The following is a 15,830-nucleotide window of genomic DNA, read 5'->3' as shown; positions in this document are numbered from 1 at the left end:
TTTTACTTAAAATTCAGGATCATATATTAATTGATGACAGACTAGATAGTGTTTCCCTAGTTACGTAGCTTTCAAAGTTTTGTATTCTCTTTAGGGAAACATACTTTCCAGTACTCTTGATTTGTATAGAATTTTTTTTTTTTGGATATTTTAGTAGGAATGCTCTGCAACCAGGAGCCCTTAGAGATAACTCTTTGCAAGGCATAACATTGTTTATTCCTGTTCACGGGTGGAAAATCAAGTTGTAGAATGACTGTCGAGTCTTATATGCTTGCTAATTGGAGAAGGTCATCAGGGTATATAATGTCTGGTTTTTGTAAGTACTTGTACAAAGTCAGCATACTCTAGACTAGCATTGTGAAATAACCAGTAAGTGTAAAGCAGAGATTTTAACTGCTTAACTAATGAGAGATAGCAACCCACAAGTTAGGGACATTACCCAACTGTGAAAAACAGGTATAACTATATAAAATAGCAAAAGACGTAGTAGGGGAAAGTGATAAATTCAGGAAGCAGCTAATACTTCTCATATAGAACAGGAGTTTCTAAATGCTGATCTGCCCATAGTGTTGCTTTATAGGCAGTGGTTGTACTTTTGTAAGAGAGTAAACTGAAGAAAGTTTATGTAAAAGAAATATCTTCCTGACAGCAAGTAAAGAAAATCTATTGAGCAGCAGATTATTTTACCTTCTAAATGTTTACCTGCACATTGTGCAGGTGGCAGAAGAGTCAATTGTAGGAGGTGTAAAACAGCTATTGGTGGTGGAAGAAATTTGAAGTATGTTATTGTGAGCAGATAGGTTTCTCTGATAAATAATTACTCGCTGTACTATCAGTTCCAGTTGTCTGGAGCCTTCTAGCTTCTAGGCTTATAGAAATCTGCATTTGTAGGCTTTCTTAATCATGGTGAAGTAGACTTTTCCTTAGCTGTTTTTGTTTATTCACACAAGATTTACTGAAGTTTGACTGATAGCTTTATAGTTAAGTGTGGCTTAATTATATTAAATAGCCTTCCTACTTAGTCTTCTCATGTATATATGCCTATGTGTATTAGTAGCAAGTAGTTATTAAAAAATGATTTGAGAAGCAACTTGTGAAAAGGAAATAGTACTCCCTTTTATTTCACTATTTTCTAAGCAGAGGCATTATTTCATAGAAGCAAAACTTCATTTTTCACAAAATAACTGTTAATTCCATAGTTTATGCTACTATTCATGCTTAGTGTGAAATAACCTGAAGCCTAAGGAATGAAATACCTCTAGCCCCTATGAAATACCAGTTTATTTGGGGGTGGCATGGGGAGGAGGCAGAGGCATTAACATGTGAATGAATAGTTCTAGAAGAAAATAAGGTTATGTTTCCAAAATATCTTCCTGACAGCAAGTAAAGAAAATTTATCGAGCAGCAGATTATCTTACCTTCTAAATGTTTTTAACAGAGCATCTTAGTTCTTACTCTGATCTTTTGAGTGCCCTTGATGGAACAAGTAGGGATTTGTCTACTGCAAAGTATTTGCCTACTACAAGTTTACCTACTTATTCTTACAATGTCTGTTTTTCTTATTTTCTAATGATACTGTGACTTAGATTTTTTCCTTTTTTTCCCTTTTTTTATTTTAAATTAATTTCTGTCATAAGAGTCTTGTGATTCTGCATCTTGAATGACAGGAAGATGGAAGACATTCTTGAATGAAAAAAAAATTAGGGGATCTTTTAATAGTTGTGCTGCCTGAAAGAAAAAGGGAAATATACATAAAATATGATAGATGTGCAGTTTCTGTACACAGGACTTTTGAGCTAAGAGTATTAATTCTTTGTATTTAATAAAAAGTACTTTTTGACTTGTATGAGAAAACATTTACATTTCGAAACTGTTCCTTTGGGGAGAATCTACTCTTAAAGCAGGTTTATGATCTGTAGCTTTACTCTCCAATATGCTTTTTAGTGAGCATGCCTGTGAATGTGCAGTAACATATAGGTGTTAGGAAAAAAAAAAGAAGTGAGGAACCTTAAACAAGGAAACATTTTATGTACTTCTGAGGCTTTTTTGAAACATTTTAAATTATTCAGGTGAATGGATCTAAAACCTGTTAATAAGGGTTCTTAAATTAGTTTAAATATGTGGCTTAGTTTAGTCATGTCATTATTTAGCTGTCATTTTAAGTTTTTGTTTAATATATCAATAGAGATTTTTATGTATATTGCTCTCTTTTCTGCCATAATTTTGTTATGCAATAACTGTGAGCATGCTCTCCTCATGAAGTTTGAGATCATTTAATCAGTATGCAGAAATTTCTACTCAGCTGAATGAGAAACCTACAAATAGATTTTAGAATGTATGTAGTTCTAATAAAATTTTAGTTGAAAGTGTATTTTCTTAACATCCAAGTAGGAATTATAAGAAAAACTGATACATTATCATAAGTGCAGTATTTCGAATTAAACTGTGTCTAAATTCTTACCAGAAATTGCACTAAGACTTCTGAAATGAATAGAAACCAGTTTTATATTTTTTATTGATTTTTTTTTGTTTGTTTGGTTTTTTTTGTTCATCTTTTATGCTATCAGTCTTTCTACTCATGGTAAGAAGATGAGCTGTGAATGTATTAAATGCAAAGTGCCTAAACAGCACCTATGTTCTGCGTGCTTTCCTACTAGGTACTAGGGAAGGACTGGGGGGGTGGGTAATTGGTAACTGCTGACTCAATTTGAGTATTGAACAGTAAAGCTCAGTAATAATTTTTCAAATTTAAAAACCTTACTAGTGAAACCTTCTAAAATACTTTATTTCTTTGACAGGCAGGTATTTACAGTATGGTTCAATTGCCTTTTGCAATAAGGTGTCTGTGTAGACATTAAAGAAGTTATGTATTGTTCTTGTTGAAGACTAAGAACTATTTAACTTTTATGGTCTGATTTTTCTAACATATCTCAATAACTCTGTAGGTCATTAATCATAATGACTGGAGGTCTTTACAAGTGAATGAGAACTCTTGTACTTGCCCATCTGTAAAGAACAGAATGGCAGGCAGTTAGTTCTTGCTGCTGAACCTGCCTTAGTACAGCTTGTGTCCGAAATGCTGCTGTTTTACTAAGAACAGGCTGTTACTATAGTACTTGTCTATAGCAATAAGGGGTATATATTATCAGATTTTATTTTTTCATTTGAGGTAATTTTTTGAAAGAGACAAAAAATCTGTTCAGCTGTGGATTATCTGACTTCTGAAACTGCTGCATTAATGTTTCAAACAAGGCAGATGTTCAGTATTGTTAATGTTATGTAATTTCTTTTGTACCTCTGTTTTTTTAGCTGAAGTCTAGTTAGCACTTACAGTCTTAAAACTGGAAGTCGAACGTTTTTCTTACCGGGTAATTATTAGCCAGTGCATGTGTAAGTTATGTATTAGTGCACTATGGAGAAAAGCGTTGATTTTAAAAGGTTATGGCCAGTGTGAAATGAATACTAAGTATTACATTCTGTACATGAGAATCTCCTTCGTGGTTTGGTACTATCAGTTGCGTGGCAAATGTACTCTGCATTGCTATCTAAAATTAGTTGTTCCGTTTTATGGTCATGAGGGCCTGCCTTAGACACAACAGAATTATGCTAGTTAGACAGTGGTAGCGAAGTAGTTACTGTTGGGTTAGGAGATACAAAAATTGTTACCAGATACTTGGGTAATATCAGTAGTAAAGGCGTTGGTATAAGAACAAGTCTGTGTGTAATCTTGAGAAGTTGCAGCCATGGAAGTTGCAGCCATTTGTGCATGGTGGTCAAGTGCTGTTGTAGAAGAGTGGAGTCAGGTCGCTATTTCGGTAATTAAGCATTTTGAGCATGTTAAGATTCTCCAGATTGGTGGGTTTTGTTGGGAATCTAGTCAAGTCAGTTTGAAATATTTTGAATTTCTGATTCGTTATGTGATGTATTATACACAATTTTGTGTTGACTGTGTATAAAAGTAACATAGTTAATTTTTTTTTTCTCCCTTGTTTTTGGTGTTGAAGAAGGTATCTCATGTGTTTAAGATAGTGGTAGATGATTTTATTTATTTATTTGTTTTTTCAATCTTTCACTGTGAACCACTAAAAATGCTACTTTTGTGTGGGAGAAGCCAGTGGGATTTCAGATTGCTATTGAGATCATCTCTTGCTATTGAGATCGTCTGCCTTCCACTTCAGCCTGTGGAAAAAAATGCAGCACAGCATAGTTTCATAACAGTGTATAATCATCTGTTCTGATATAACTCTTCCCAAGATAAAATTATCATCACTGTATTATGATTTTTTAATTCTTTTTTCAGTTGGTAGATTGTAATTTATTTACTGGATTGATTTTTACAATATCATGAGGAAGCACATTAATAACAATTCTGCTTGATTGTAGTGCTGGAAGTTAAGTTGTAGCTAGATGAATATGACAACTGATCATTTTTGTTCATGGGTCTTATAGAAACAATGTAAAATAACTTATGTCATTTTCCATTTTTTGAAATATTTTGGGATTGGCATCTTGTATTTGCTGCTGTTGTAGGATTAAAATTAGGGAAGTTACCAGTGTTTGAAGTGAGTTTGAAAAGAAAATGGTGATACATGTGTGAACATATTAATTAATTGAATGCTTCCAGTATGTAATTAAATATAGTAATAATTCAGTAGAATTTCAGATTTTAGAATATAATTTCTTTTCTAAATCAATTGCGTTATGTGTCTAACAGTCAGTAATAATGAAAGTTGAAGACAAAATGCTGTTAACTGCAGAGCTAGCAAGTAACTCAGTTCACGGTAATCTTAGTTTTCCACATGTAAATAATGTTTTATGAGTTCTTATTTGTGTGTCTGAGTTTTCTCACTTTGTAAGCTGTCCGTATATCTTGTTAACAGTCAGTCAGTATAAATGCAAGGTGAATTTCTTTTTTTTTTTTTTTTTTTTGTAATTTCACATGAATGTTGTTTAAAACTATAATCTTACATAGGTAACTGAGAATTTGCTTTTAAATGGAAAACTGCTTTTTTAATTTTATTTTTTTAGTAATGCTATACTACTTTTTTTTTGTTCTACTTTGACTGGAGTTATGTAGGAGAATAAGCAATAAGCAGTTGAAGTATTTTTTAATCTATTAAATAAGTATAAATCTTGACTGAAGAGGTGTCTGTTCACATGCATTGTTACTCTGTACTGATGACTGCTGTGGTTTTGTGGTGAGTTATTTGGGGAAAAAACTGAGTCAGCTACTGACACACTTTTAACAGGAAAGTTAAGATGCTCAATTATTAATATGAAAGTGATAATATTTATTTCTAAGTGAATAATGATGATAACTCGACTTTTTTGTTTTTTATTTTAAAGTGTATTCCAACAAAAGCTAGAGGAAATGCTGCTGGCAGTCTCTCTTTTTTTTTTTATGCCAGTGCTTTCTAGCATTTGGCTTAAGGAAATGTAAAGATTTTTCTCAATTTATGTTTAAAGTACTTTTTCCTCCCTACAGTAAGTGAAAGGGATCTGGTAAGAATGGTAGCTGCTTAAATTCAGATGTAGCTTATATAGGTGCATGTTAATGTTTCTGAGAAACAATAATCATTAGCCATAAGTCTGTCAGAATGCAAAAATTTGTATTAATTTTTGAATGTGACATCACATACAGATTTCAGAGTTCAATCAGTGTTTCTTGTATAAAATATAATATGTAGCTGTGATTTTGAAGGAAGCTCTATTGTACGCTTCATGGCCACAATGTTAGATGCGTATTTGATTTAATAAAATTTACAATAAAAATGTATGACTAATTCTGTTTTAGCAATTTAAATAACTGGTTATATTAGATGTGTTGTACTAGAAAAATCTTACATTGCTGTTTTCTATTTTTTGCAAACTTATTCCTATGTTTGTAAATAAGAACTATAGTGTAAGTATTGTGTACATGCCTTGAGCATGGCATTTTAGCAGTGCTGAGGTCATACTTCTTACATGGCATCTTATTCCGTGTTTAGAGTTTTACATTGCCATGAATCATCATGGTTTCAGTAGCCATAAAGTGCTAAATTTCTGGAGATTATATGGCCTTCTGTGTATGCTGCTTTGTTTTTTTTGTAAGCTTGGGTTTGTGTATGCTTTTTCAGTTCAAGTCAAAAACCATATATGGCACTATGCTGAATTTTGCAATCAGTTCCTTTCAGAGTATTCAGGCCAGATTCTGCAGGCTTAGTAGGAATAGTTGTGTTTGTGGCAAGTTGTTGAGCTGTGTCCTTGCAGAGTTCTGGTACAAATGTGCCATAAAAGATGACTGTTACTGCAAATCTTCAATCTGTTCAGTTTAGTTGTTTTTTTTGTTGTTGTGTCCAATGAATTGCTACATCTGAAAATTAAAGCTAAAAATAAGTCAGTGAATACAAAACAGGTTGTTCTGCAGATGGAGTCTTGTGTATTTTACTGGCAATTATGGATCTGATTTAACAGACAATCGAGCAATAAGACAGATCACGTCAATAGGTGTGTTTCTTGACTGGTTTTGAGGAAACTCTAAACGGAAGCTAGTATTGCAAGAAAGCATTGAAAAGCTGCTTACTTGCTTAATAGCTTTACAAATTCAGGGTGTGTTTTATAGAGATATTTTGCCAATATATGCTTCAAAAGTAAATAAGTCAGTGGTAGATTGGGAACACAAGGTTAAGTACAAGTGGTATTGCCATTGACCTGTGTGTTTATGTATTTCGTCGGCAGTCAGTCTCTGGTGCTTGTTTAACAACGTTTTTTTTTTGGGGGGGTGTGTTCTTTTTTTCTTTTTTTTTTTTTGTGTATGTGTGTGTGTTTTGTGTTTTGTTTTTGGGTTTTTTTTGTTTGTTGGTTTTTTTTGTTTGTTTTCCTCAGTGTGTGAGAACACAGACATGCAATAATTGTGGCTGTATATCTGATAGCTGTGTTAAAGCAAAAACCTTTAGCCTGGGTCTGTGTGCATGCCAGTCATTGTGTGTATTGCATTAGATAATTGCAGTGAACAGCATGTTCAGCCTTAGGTTTAAATCAGGTTTGATGCTGAAGTTCTTGAAAAAGATGGCAGCCATGGTGGAGATAGCAGTCACAAACTAGAAATAACTTCTATTTGGATTTCTTTAAAGATGTTTGGCAGATACAGTTGTAATCTACTAATAATGTTTTCTTTATTGTAATGTTTATATCTTGTCATCATTTATAGAGGAAGTCAGCCCTGTCAGCTTTAAAAACTTTCTGGTCTTCATGTACATAAGCATGGTGGATTAAAGCATTCAAGTGATAAACCCGTCTTGACAGATGGCAGAGGTGGTTCCATTCAGTTGCTCATTACTCCCTGCTAAGCTGAAAACAGGAGAAAAGAGAACACTTGTTTTCTGTTTCTACTTTCTGGATGTAAAGCAAAAGTCTGACTTACTAATACTAAAATACCAGAGGGACTGCAAAGTATAGAGTTATGGACAAAATTACTAGCTGGAGGCCCTTATTTTGTATTTTTATCAAGATTTTCTATTTTGATAACATTTTTTAATTTGATGCGCAAGTTTTTTATCTTTACATGATAATTTATGCACAGTTACATAAAGCATTGAAAATGGCTTTAGTAAGTTGAGTCCATTAAAATTAAAATGTTTTACTTGTGAGCTAGCGTAAGTACCTTGAGATAAGCAGATGTGACTCAAATCTGAAAATAAGGACACTGTATTGAGTTGTAAACATAGAAAGGAATTAGGTGTTTTAGTAATGAAGTGGGAGTATGTGACACTATTTATTGGCCACAAGTAAGTTTCTTCATTGGTGAAAGAATAGGAAGTTACTTGTAACTTCGTAGTGACATGAGTGTGACAAGTACTGAATTCTGCACATAATTTAGCTACCTTTTTTAAAAAAAAACTGGTTTTGAGCAAGATACGTAAGAACATTGGCTTCTGTAATTTCACAGAAGGAAGGCTGGAATGTGTGTTACAAGTTCCCGATATTTTCGTGTATTCTTACACCAGAGGGCTTCAGTGTTGAAGCCAGACTAATTAAAAATGGAAATAAAATACATGCTTTTAATTGGTGATAAGTATTACAATATCCTGTCAATAAAAGAGTTCTTCATTTCCTTGTTTTTCTTATTTAATCCATTTTTCTTAAAGACTTGTATAAAAGAGCTTACATTTGCATATCTGTTGTGGGGGAAAATATATCTTAGGTATGCTTTTGCTAACGTTACTTTCTGACTTTTCTTCTGGAGAGGTAGGGGCAGGAAGAAATAATGCAAATAACAGAAGGATCGTAGGTTATTGTTTTTAAGCAAAAGCAGTAAGACTATTTTGATTAAAAAACATCACAGACCTCTCGTACTTTGAACTCTTAATATGAAATTATTTTAGAAACATGGGGAACTTTAGACATAGTACTCTGTAGCTGCCTTGTGGAAACGGGTAACAACAGTCTTCTGGCTTTTGTATTTTTGAAGTGTGTTTAGTATTTTAAAATGTTACAAAGAGGCACAGAGCAGATGCAGTTGTAATAGAGGAAACTGATGTCTCTTGAGAATGATTTGGAGTTAATGTCTCTAAATGTGCAAATACAGGAACAGAGATTCTCAGAATATGTCTGAGGGCATTACACCTCATTCCAAATTCCCGGTGTTTTATTTCTCTTTATGTGCTTAGGTGGTTTGTGGTGGGTTTTATTTGTTTGGGTTTTGTTTTTTTTTTAGTTTTTTTTGACTGAAGTTTCTGTACATCTGTTGGATAACTTAATTTGCTGCTGCACATACATCCACATTTCCATGTATAATTACACCATGCCAGAAAATGAAGGCAGAAAATTTGAATTCTAGAGTTGTGATATCCTCTTATGTGTACAAATATATTTTCTGATCTGCTATCATTATGGATAATTATATTATAATTAGGGATGGTATTTTTAAAATCAAGAACACTACCTTGTATCATGTTCTGATGTGCAATGTGGCCTGCGCTCTTTTGTAAGTAGTAATAGGCTACTCTTGTGCAGTCTTTCTGAAATGGTTATGATTGTGTGTGTGAAGTATATTAGCATAGATATGGGTATGATTATACATATTTTAAAAATAAATGGAAGCTCTACTCTGCCAATAATTGAACAATTAAAACATAAAAGGGGTTATGTTTTCATTAGTCTCAATTCTAGGAAAAGAGATTAGTGAAAATGCTCTCAAAAAAGCTGTGTTAATTTGCTTTTAGTTTGCTAAGGGTTTGGGTTTTTCTGTTTTTTTTTTTTTTTTGTTTGTTTGTTTGGTTTGTTTTTTTTTTTTTTTGTTTGTTTGTTTGGTTTGTTTTTTTGTTGTTGTTTTTCTTTGCTTAACCCAGAGCTATTGTGGACACTTATAAACCTGTGCCCTGAGTGTAAGTAGTGCTGTAATAAGGTATGAAAAACTTGAGACTTTGGATGTACTTCAGAAACCACCCAGAGTTAGGGATGGTTTCATTTTTAATCTTGCATCTGATCTACAGAGAAGGAAAGTGAAATCCAGTGTTTCATTAGGGGATATTCTCAAAATAGATTTTGTAGTTCTGTGTAGTACAGTATTGTAACAAGGAACACCGTAAAAACCCTCACATTGAAGGAAAAATGCATTTCAGAGAATTGGATATTTAGAGTAAATGAGACACAGGATGTACACTGAAGAGAAAAAAAAAAGATCTCAACTAACCAGCTTAAGTGAAGAAAATTTATTCTGCTGAATGAGGAAGAGGTCCTGTGTGTATGGGGAAGTGCAAGATCAATAGAGACAATGATATCAAGTTATTTTGAATTACGTAGTCACAGAGTCCATATGTACAAAAAGGCAAAAGTGAAATTGGATCATAAGTCTTTGAATATTGATACTTTTGAACTTTGAGATTGCCTGATTTCTAAAGGTAGGTGATAATATAAAGCTATAAAGTCCAGACTTAATGTCTCCTTAAACTTGAGGATTCGATAATCTTTTTTTGATTTTTAAATTATTTCTGTAGGCATGGTAGTTTTATTCCTGAATGTACATCTGTTGTAGGCTTAATTTAAAAAGTTTAAATGCCTTTATTTTATTTTTTTTTTTTTTTTTGGAAGGAGCTCATTTAAAGCTCTTTTCATACCTTTATAAAATCCTGCTTCAGTTTACAGTTAACCTAAAACCTTCTGATTTTAATTTTTTAATTCTTTCACAAGTCAAGCGTGTAATACTCATATTTAATGAAACTGGTACTACTTTCATTACTCCTGTTTTATCTTTTACCTGTAGTTTTTATGAGGTTTTATTGTTGCTTTTGTGTGAAAAACGTATTTTTAGCTTCAGGTCAGCTTGAAATCAGGTAAGAATTTTATTGGTATGTTCATTGATCTTATTTGATCCCTTATAATTGCTTCGTGTCTTTATTTTACAGATGGAATACCTCAGGTTTACTATTTTGGCCCATGTGGCAAATATAATGCTATGGTGCTAGAACTACTCGGACCTAGTCTGGAAGATTTATTTGACTTGTGTGGTAGGACATTTTCTCTTAAAACCGTTCTTATGATAGCCATACAGTTGGTAAGTAGAATAGCTCTTAATTTGATTTTTCATTAGAATAACTAAGTCAGTCTTCAGTGGATTAAATGCTTATTTCATTTAAGAGACTTGCACTGCCCATGTTTAAAGTTGGTGTTGGTGGCTTTTAAAAAGCCACCATACTGTTTTAGTAGGAAGGCTGTCTTATGTCACTTTCAGTTACTTTGTTCTAGTTACTTTGTTCAAGAACCATTGCATAAATGTAGTTTCATTGTGTCTTCTGAGTTCTCATAGTCACAATCTGAAACAATGAATTTTAGCTTAATGTACTCAATTAGGAAAAAAAAAATAATCCCAAATCTTCCTGAAATAAAAATAGTTTTAATTCACAAAAGGAGTTGGATGATGGGACTCCTAAAGTAGCATAAATATTTTTCCTGATCATTCTCAGAAAGAAACCAAGCAAACAAAAAATAAAATCCCCAAACGCATTCAAAAATATTAAAATAGGATAGGATTATTAAACAAAGAAATTTTTTTTATTTTTTTTTCTGATTTGGTTCCCATCTGATGATAGGTGGACGTGGAAAGAGAGAAAAAGGGCAGTAAGGCTTGCATTGTTTACTTTGATAGAATGTGTTTTAAATAAGTTCTTATGAAAAATTAAGGATACTGAACCTCCACTTCTCTAAATAGGTAGTGATATTTTTACCCAGCAGGGTAAAAATAGCTGTTTAAAACATGACTGTAATTGTATAACAGGCCTGCAACTATAGACACATTCAGCTTATTTACAGCCAGAATGGTGAAGTTCATTTTTTAAAATGCTCAGATTATCACAGATCATGTTTTTTCAATACTTGATGTTCTTCCTGGATATATGCATTTTGATAAAAAATGATCCAGCTAGAATTGAGGTTATATGCATACTGGTGAGCTCCCATTGCTTCTCTTGTTTATATCTTTAACATGTAATAGATCCAAATGGAACTTTGCTGCTCACTACTTGATGGCATAATTTTTGGTTTTAGTTTTAATGTGCACAAAATATGCATGGTACCAGCTGTTCTTAAAGAAGATAACTTCTATTATATACTTGATTTGTGTCTCGTGTCCAGTGTGAGTTTCCAGTATACCATGTACTGTATCTTCGTAAAGGATGTGCATAATTTTCCTTGACTTTAAACAGGAGATACCTTGTTATGAGCAATAGCTGTTTGGTTTTCAGGTGATGTGAAGGGTGATTTTCCTCTAAATATAAAGTCTATGTAAGTTATTTAGCTTCTACCACAACTTAATGTGGCAGCCAGAAGCTTAAACTAAACTATCGTTTCTTTCTTTTATTAAAGATTTCTCGTATGGAATATGTTCATTCAAAGAACTTGATATACAGAGATGTAAAACCTGAGAACTTCTTAATAGGACGACCTGGAAACAAAACACAGCAAATCATTCATATTATAGATTTTGGTTTGGCAAAGGAGTATATAGATCCAGAAACAAAGAAGCACATACCATATCGGGAACACAAGAGCCTTACAGGAACAGCTAGATACATGAGTATAAATACACATTTAGGAAAAGGTATGTGTGCTTTTTAAGTGCAGAAAGAATGCCACGGATGTCATTTGTCAGAAATCATCATGTTTTCAAGTTGTAGTTTTTCTCAGTGTGTAGTCATAATAACTGCAAGTTTTGTGTACTGTGCAAAATTACAGTTTGTCCTTGCAGAAGTACTGTTTATGGGAATATGGTGTTCTGAGTTGCTAATCGTCATGGTTATGTCTCAGCAAACATAGTTATTTTTGTCAGATATCCATAAAAGAAAGATGATGTGTATCTTTCTGTATCATAACGTCTTCACATTAGAAACATACCGTAGCAGGTTGGGTGGGTGGCAGGCAGATATGCTTATTAAAGATACCAAAGTGAAAAGACTGCAAGAACATATGTTTTCAATTCTACCCTGCCTGTGTTTTGAGTGCTTTGAAATGCGCCAGGTAGTGGAATAAAAGTAATTTATATTTTATGCTGATTTCTTGATTTTCTTGGTGGTTTTTGATGTTTATACTGTTAATGGGGTTTTGTCAGACTAGTTAAAACTTATGCTAGTGTTGTAAATGTGATGCACGAAAGAAATGGCAGGAGATATATATAGAGAAGTTGTTATTATTGAATAATAATGTGTGAGCACTCAAAGCAGTCTTTTTTTAGGTTTGTTTATTCCAGTTATATAGAGGTTTTCTAGTGAAAACAGGTTTGACACCTTTGAATTTGTGTAAACAAGTTGCTTAGCATTGCATGGTAACCACTAATTAGGTTGCTCTCACAGTTACTTTGTATTAATATGTCAAATGAGAAACCATTCACATTTTCTAAACAGTAATGAAGTGCTTTATCAATAAAGTCAGACTGTGGTAGTTTGTGGTTAGCAGCTGTAGCTGGTGAATTGATGTTAACATGTAGAAACATAGGCTCGTTTATGTTGGAAAATACCCAACTGCTAACTGCCGAACCTTTACGCTGGCACTGCCAAGTCCACCATTAAACCATGTCTCTCAGTGCCACATCTACACGTCTTTCAAATATCTTCAGGGATGGTGACTCCACCACTTCCCTGGGCAGCCTGTTCCAGTGCTTGACAACCCTTTTGGTGAAGAATGTTTTCCTTATAGCCAATTTAAATCTCCCTTGGTCCAACTTGAGGCCATTTTGTCTCGTCCTATCTCTTGTTACTTGAGTAAGAGACCAACACCCACCTTGCTCCATCTCCTTTCAGGTAGCTGTAGAAAGTGATAAGGTCTCCTCTGAGCCTTCTTTTCTCCACAGTAAACAATCCTTCCCCACACCCCCACTCCCACCCCAGTTTTTTAGAGTTACTTCTGTGGAAAGTGTAGAATTAATTAAAGAGTGGGTATTTGAGAGAGCTTCTGATAAGTATATGAAGCACTGGTGTATATTATTTTACTTATACGTGAGGAATACTAAAATTTCAGCAATATTTTTGTCAAAGAAACACATTTAATATCTAGTGTTTAACCAGGTCTTGTGGAAAGCAACAGAGCTTTCTGGAATGCAGCTTGCTTTGCTAAGCATAGTAAGTGGAGCAGGTGAGAAACAATTACCCAGTTTGCTGTTCTGCTGCAATTTCAGGAAGGTCAGACTCAGTATCAAAACACCTGATACTCGTCTTCTACAATCAGGGACCAATAGCCTCCAAAAGTTGATTTTGTTAGATACTAGCTACTTCAGAGTTGACAGCTATCTTTGCTTTCAACTGTATACCCAGAAAAAAGACTCGGGGTGTTGGCTGATGAGAAACAAAACATGAGCCGGCAGTGTGTGCTTGCAGCCCTGAAAAAAATGTGTGCTGGGCTGCATCAAAAGGAGCGTGGCCAGCAGGTCAAGGAAGGTGATCTTGCCCCTCTTCTCCACTCTCATGACATCCTGCATTCAGCTTTGGGGCCCCCAACAGAAGAGGGATGTGGACCTGTTAGAGGGAGTCCAGAGCAGGGCCACGTAGATGATTGAGAGGGCTGGAGCACCTCTCCTGTGAAGACAGGCTGAGAGAGCTGGGCTTCTCTAGCCTGCAGAAGGCTCAGGGGATACCTTACTGTGGCCTTTCAGTAGCTAAAGTCTGCATGAAAGCTGGGGAGCGACTTTTTACAAGGGCGTGTAGTGATTGAACAAGGGGAAATGGCTTTAAGGTGACAGGGGAAATTTAGATTAGAACTGTGAAGTTCTTCACTGTGAGGGTGGTGAGGTTGCCCTGAGAAGCTGCAACTGCCCCATCCCTGCAAGTGTTCAAGACCAGGTTAGACGTGGCTTTGAGAAACCCTGCCCATCGCAGAGGGGCTGGAACTAGATGATCTTTTAAGGTCTATTCTTACCCAAACCATTCTATGATTCTGCAAAGTGTGAAGAAATTTTGTCCCTGAGAGAAATTACCTTGTAGAAGCAAGGACACCAGTCACATGCTGAGGGCTGCAAAATATTTGTACTTTCTTCAAACAGCAATCTGAATAAAGCCAAATTATTTTGCACATAAAATTATTTCAGATAACAGTTTCCCAGCTTGGCACAAAACAACCAGAAACCCTTGATTAGAAGTCCGCTTCTGGAACAAAAGATTATTGAATCTATTGTCTACACAAAGTTCAGTAACTCTGTGTCACCTTCTGTATGCTTCTCGGAAGAGTGGACCTTGGCAATTTTGTGCAAGTTTTGATGGCATTCTATATGTCCTACTTAACAAATTAAAGAAATACTACATTTTTAGATGGGAGTAACAAACATACAGCAAAACCAAACTCCACATGAAGGAGAGGCTATGAGAGTTAAGAGCTCCCATTCATAGTGTTCAGTGTTTTTTAGAACTCGGAGATCTTGATGATGAGTTGTCACCCAAGAAATGCCTGCAGAATAATCAGGTCAGGAACCACTGATCTGAGTCTGAACTGAAGCAGTCATTACATGAGGTCATGCTTCTCTGTATGGTTTACCGACATCACTGTAAAGATTTCAGAAAGGCACAACACTGGTCCAAGCACCGAGCCCTGAGGAGCATCACTGGTATCCACTTGAACAGCGAGCTTTTGACTGCAGCTCCTTGAGTCAAGCCAATTCCTAATCTACCAGGTGGTCCATCCATCAAATCTGTAGTTCTCCAGTTTAGAGACAAGCTTGTCATGTAGGACAGTGTTGAATGCTTTGCACAAGTACAGGTGGATGACATCAGTCACTCTTCCCATATCCACCAGCAATATAGCTCCATCATAGAAGGCCACCACATTTGTCAGGCATGATTTGCCCTTAGGGAAGCCATGTTGATTGTCACCAGTGACCCCTTATTGTCCAAGTACCTTAGCATGGTTTCTAAGAGGATCTGCTCCATGACCTTGCCAGGCACTGAGGTGAGACTGATTGGCCTGTTGTACCCTGCATCTTCTTTTTTTCCCCTTTTAAAAAAGGATGTTAAATTTAACCTTTTCCAGTCAGCAGGAACATTTCTGGTCCCATGGACTTGTGCACCTTCATGTTCCTTACATGATCTTGAACCCGATCTACAGCAGGTAGTTCTTCATTTTCCCAGTCCCTGCTTTTGCCTTCTGTGTCTTTGGCAACATAACTGGAGCTCTTCTGTTGGAGACCAAGGCAAAAAAGTCATTAAGTATCTTTGCCTTCTTCATGTCCTAGGTGACTGTGTCACCCATTTCCTTCTGGAGAGGGCCTACATTTTCTCTAGCCTTCCTTTTCTCACCAATATGCCTACAGATGCTCTTCTTGTTGCCCTTGATGTCCCTGGCCAGATTTAATTCTGTCAGGGCTTCCTGGCTGC

The 15,830-nt window shown here is 35.1% G+C and overlaps 1 protein-coding gene across 2 annotated transcripts in view; it reads left to right on the top strand.

The window, feature by feature from the left end:
• Positions 1-15,830, top strand: part of CSNK1G3 (casein kinase 1 gamma 3) — a 65,010-nt gene that overhangs the window by 12,724 nt on the left and 36,456 nt on the right. For both annotated transcript variants that reach the window (XM_065662581.1, XM_065662580.1), the window contains exons 4-5: positions 10,386-10,534; positions 11,842-12,076. In XM_065662581.1, the coding sequence (XP_065518653.1) occupies positions 10,386-10,534; positions 11,842-12,076 (384 nt within the window). The remainder of the gene's footprint in view (positions 1-10,385; positions 10,535-11,841; positions 12,077-15,830) is intronic.

The sequence above is a fragment of the Lathamus discolor genome, chromosome Z (assembly GCF_037157495.1).
Source record: "Lathamus discolor isolate bLatDis1 chromosome Z, bLatDis1.hap1, whole genome shotgun sequence".
In the NCBI taxonomy this organism is placed as follows: Eukaryota; Metazoa; Chordata; class Aves; order Psittaciformes; family Psittacidae; genus Lathamus; species Lathamus discolor.
This window is presented reverse-complemented; position numbering and strand designations above follow the sequence as displayed.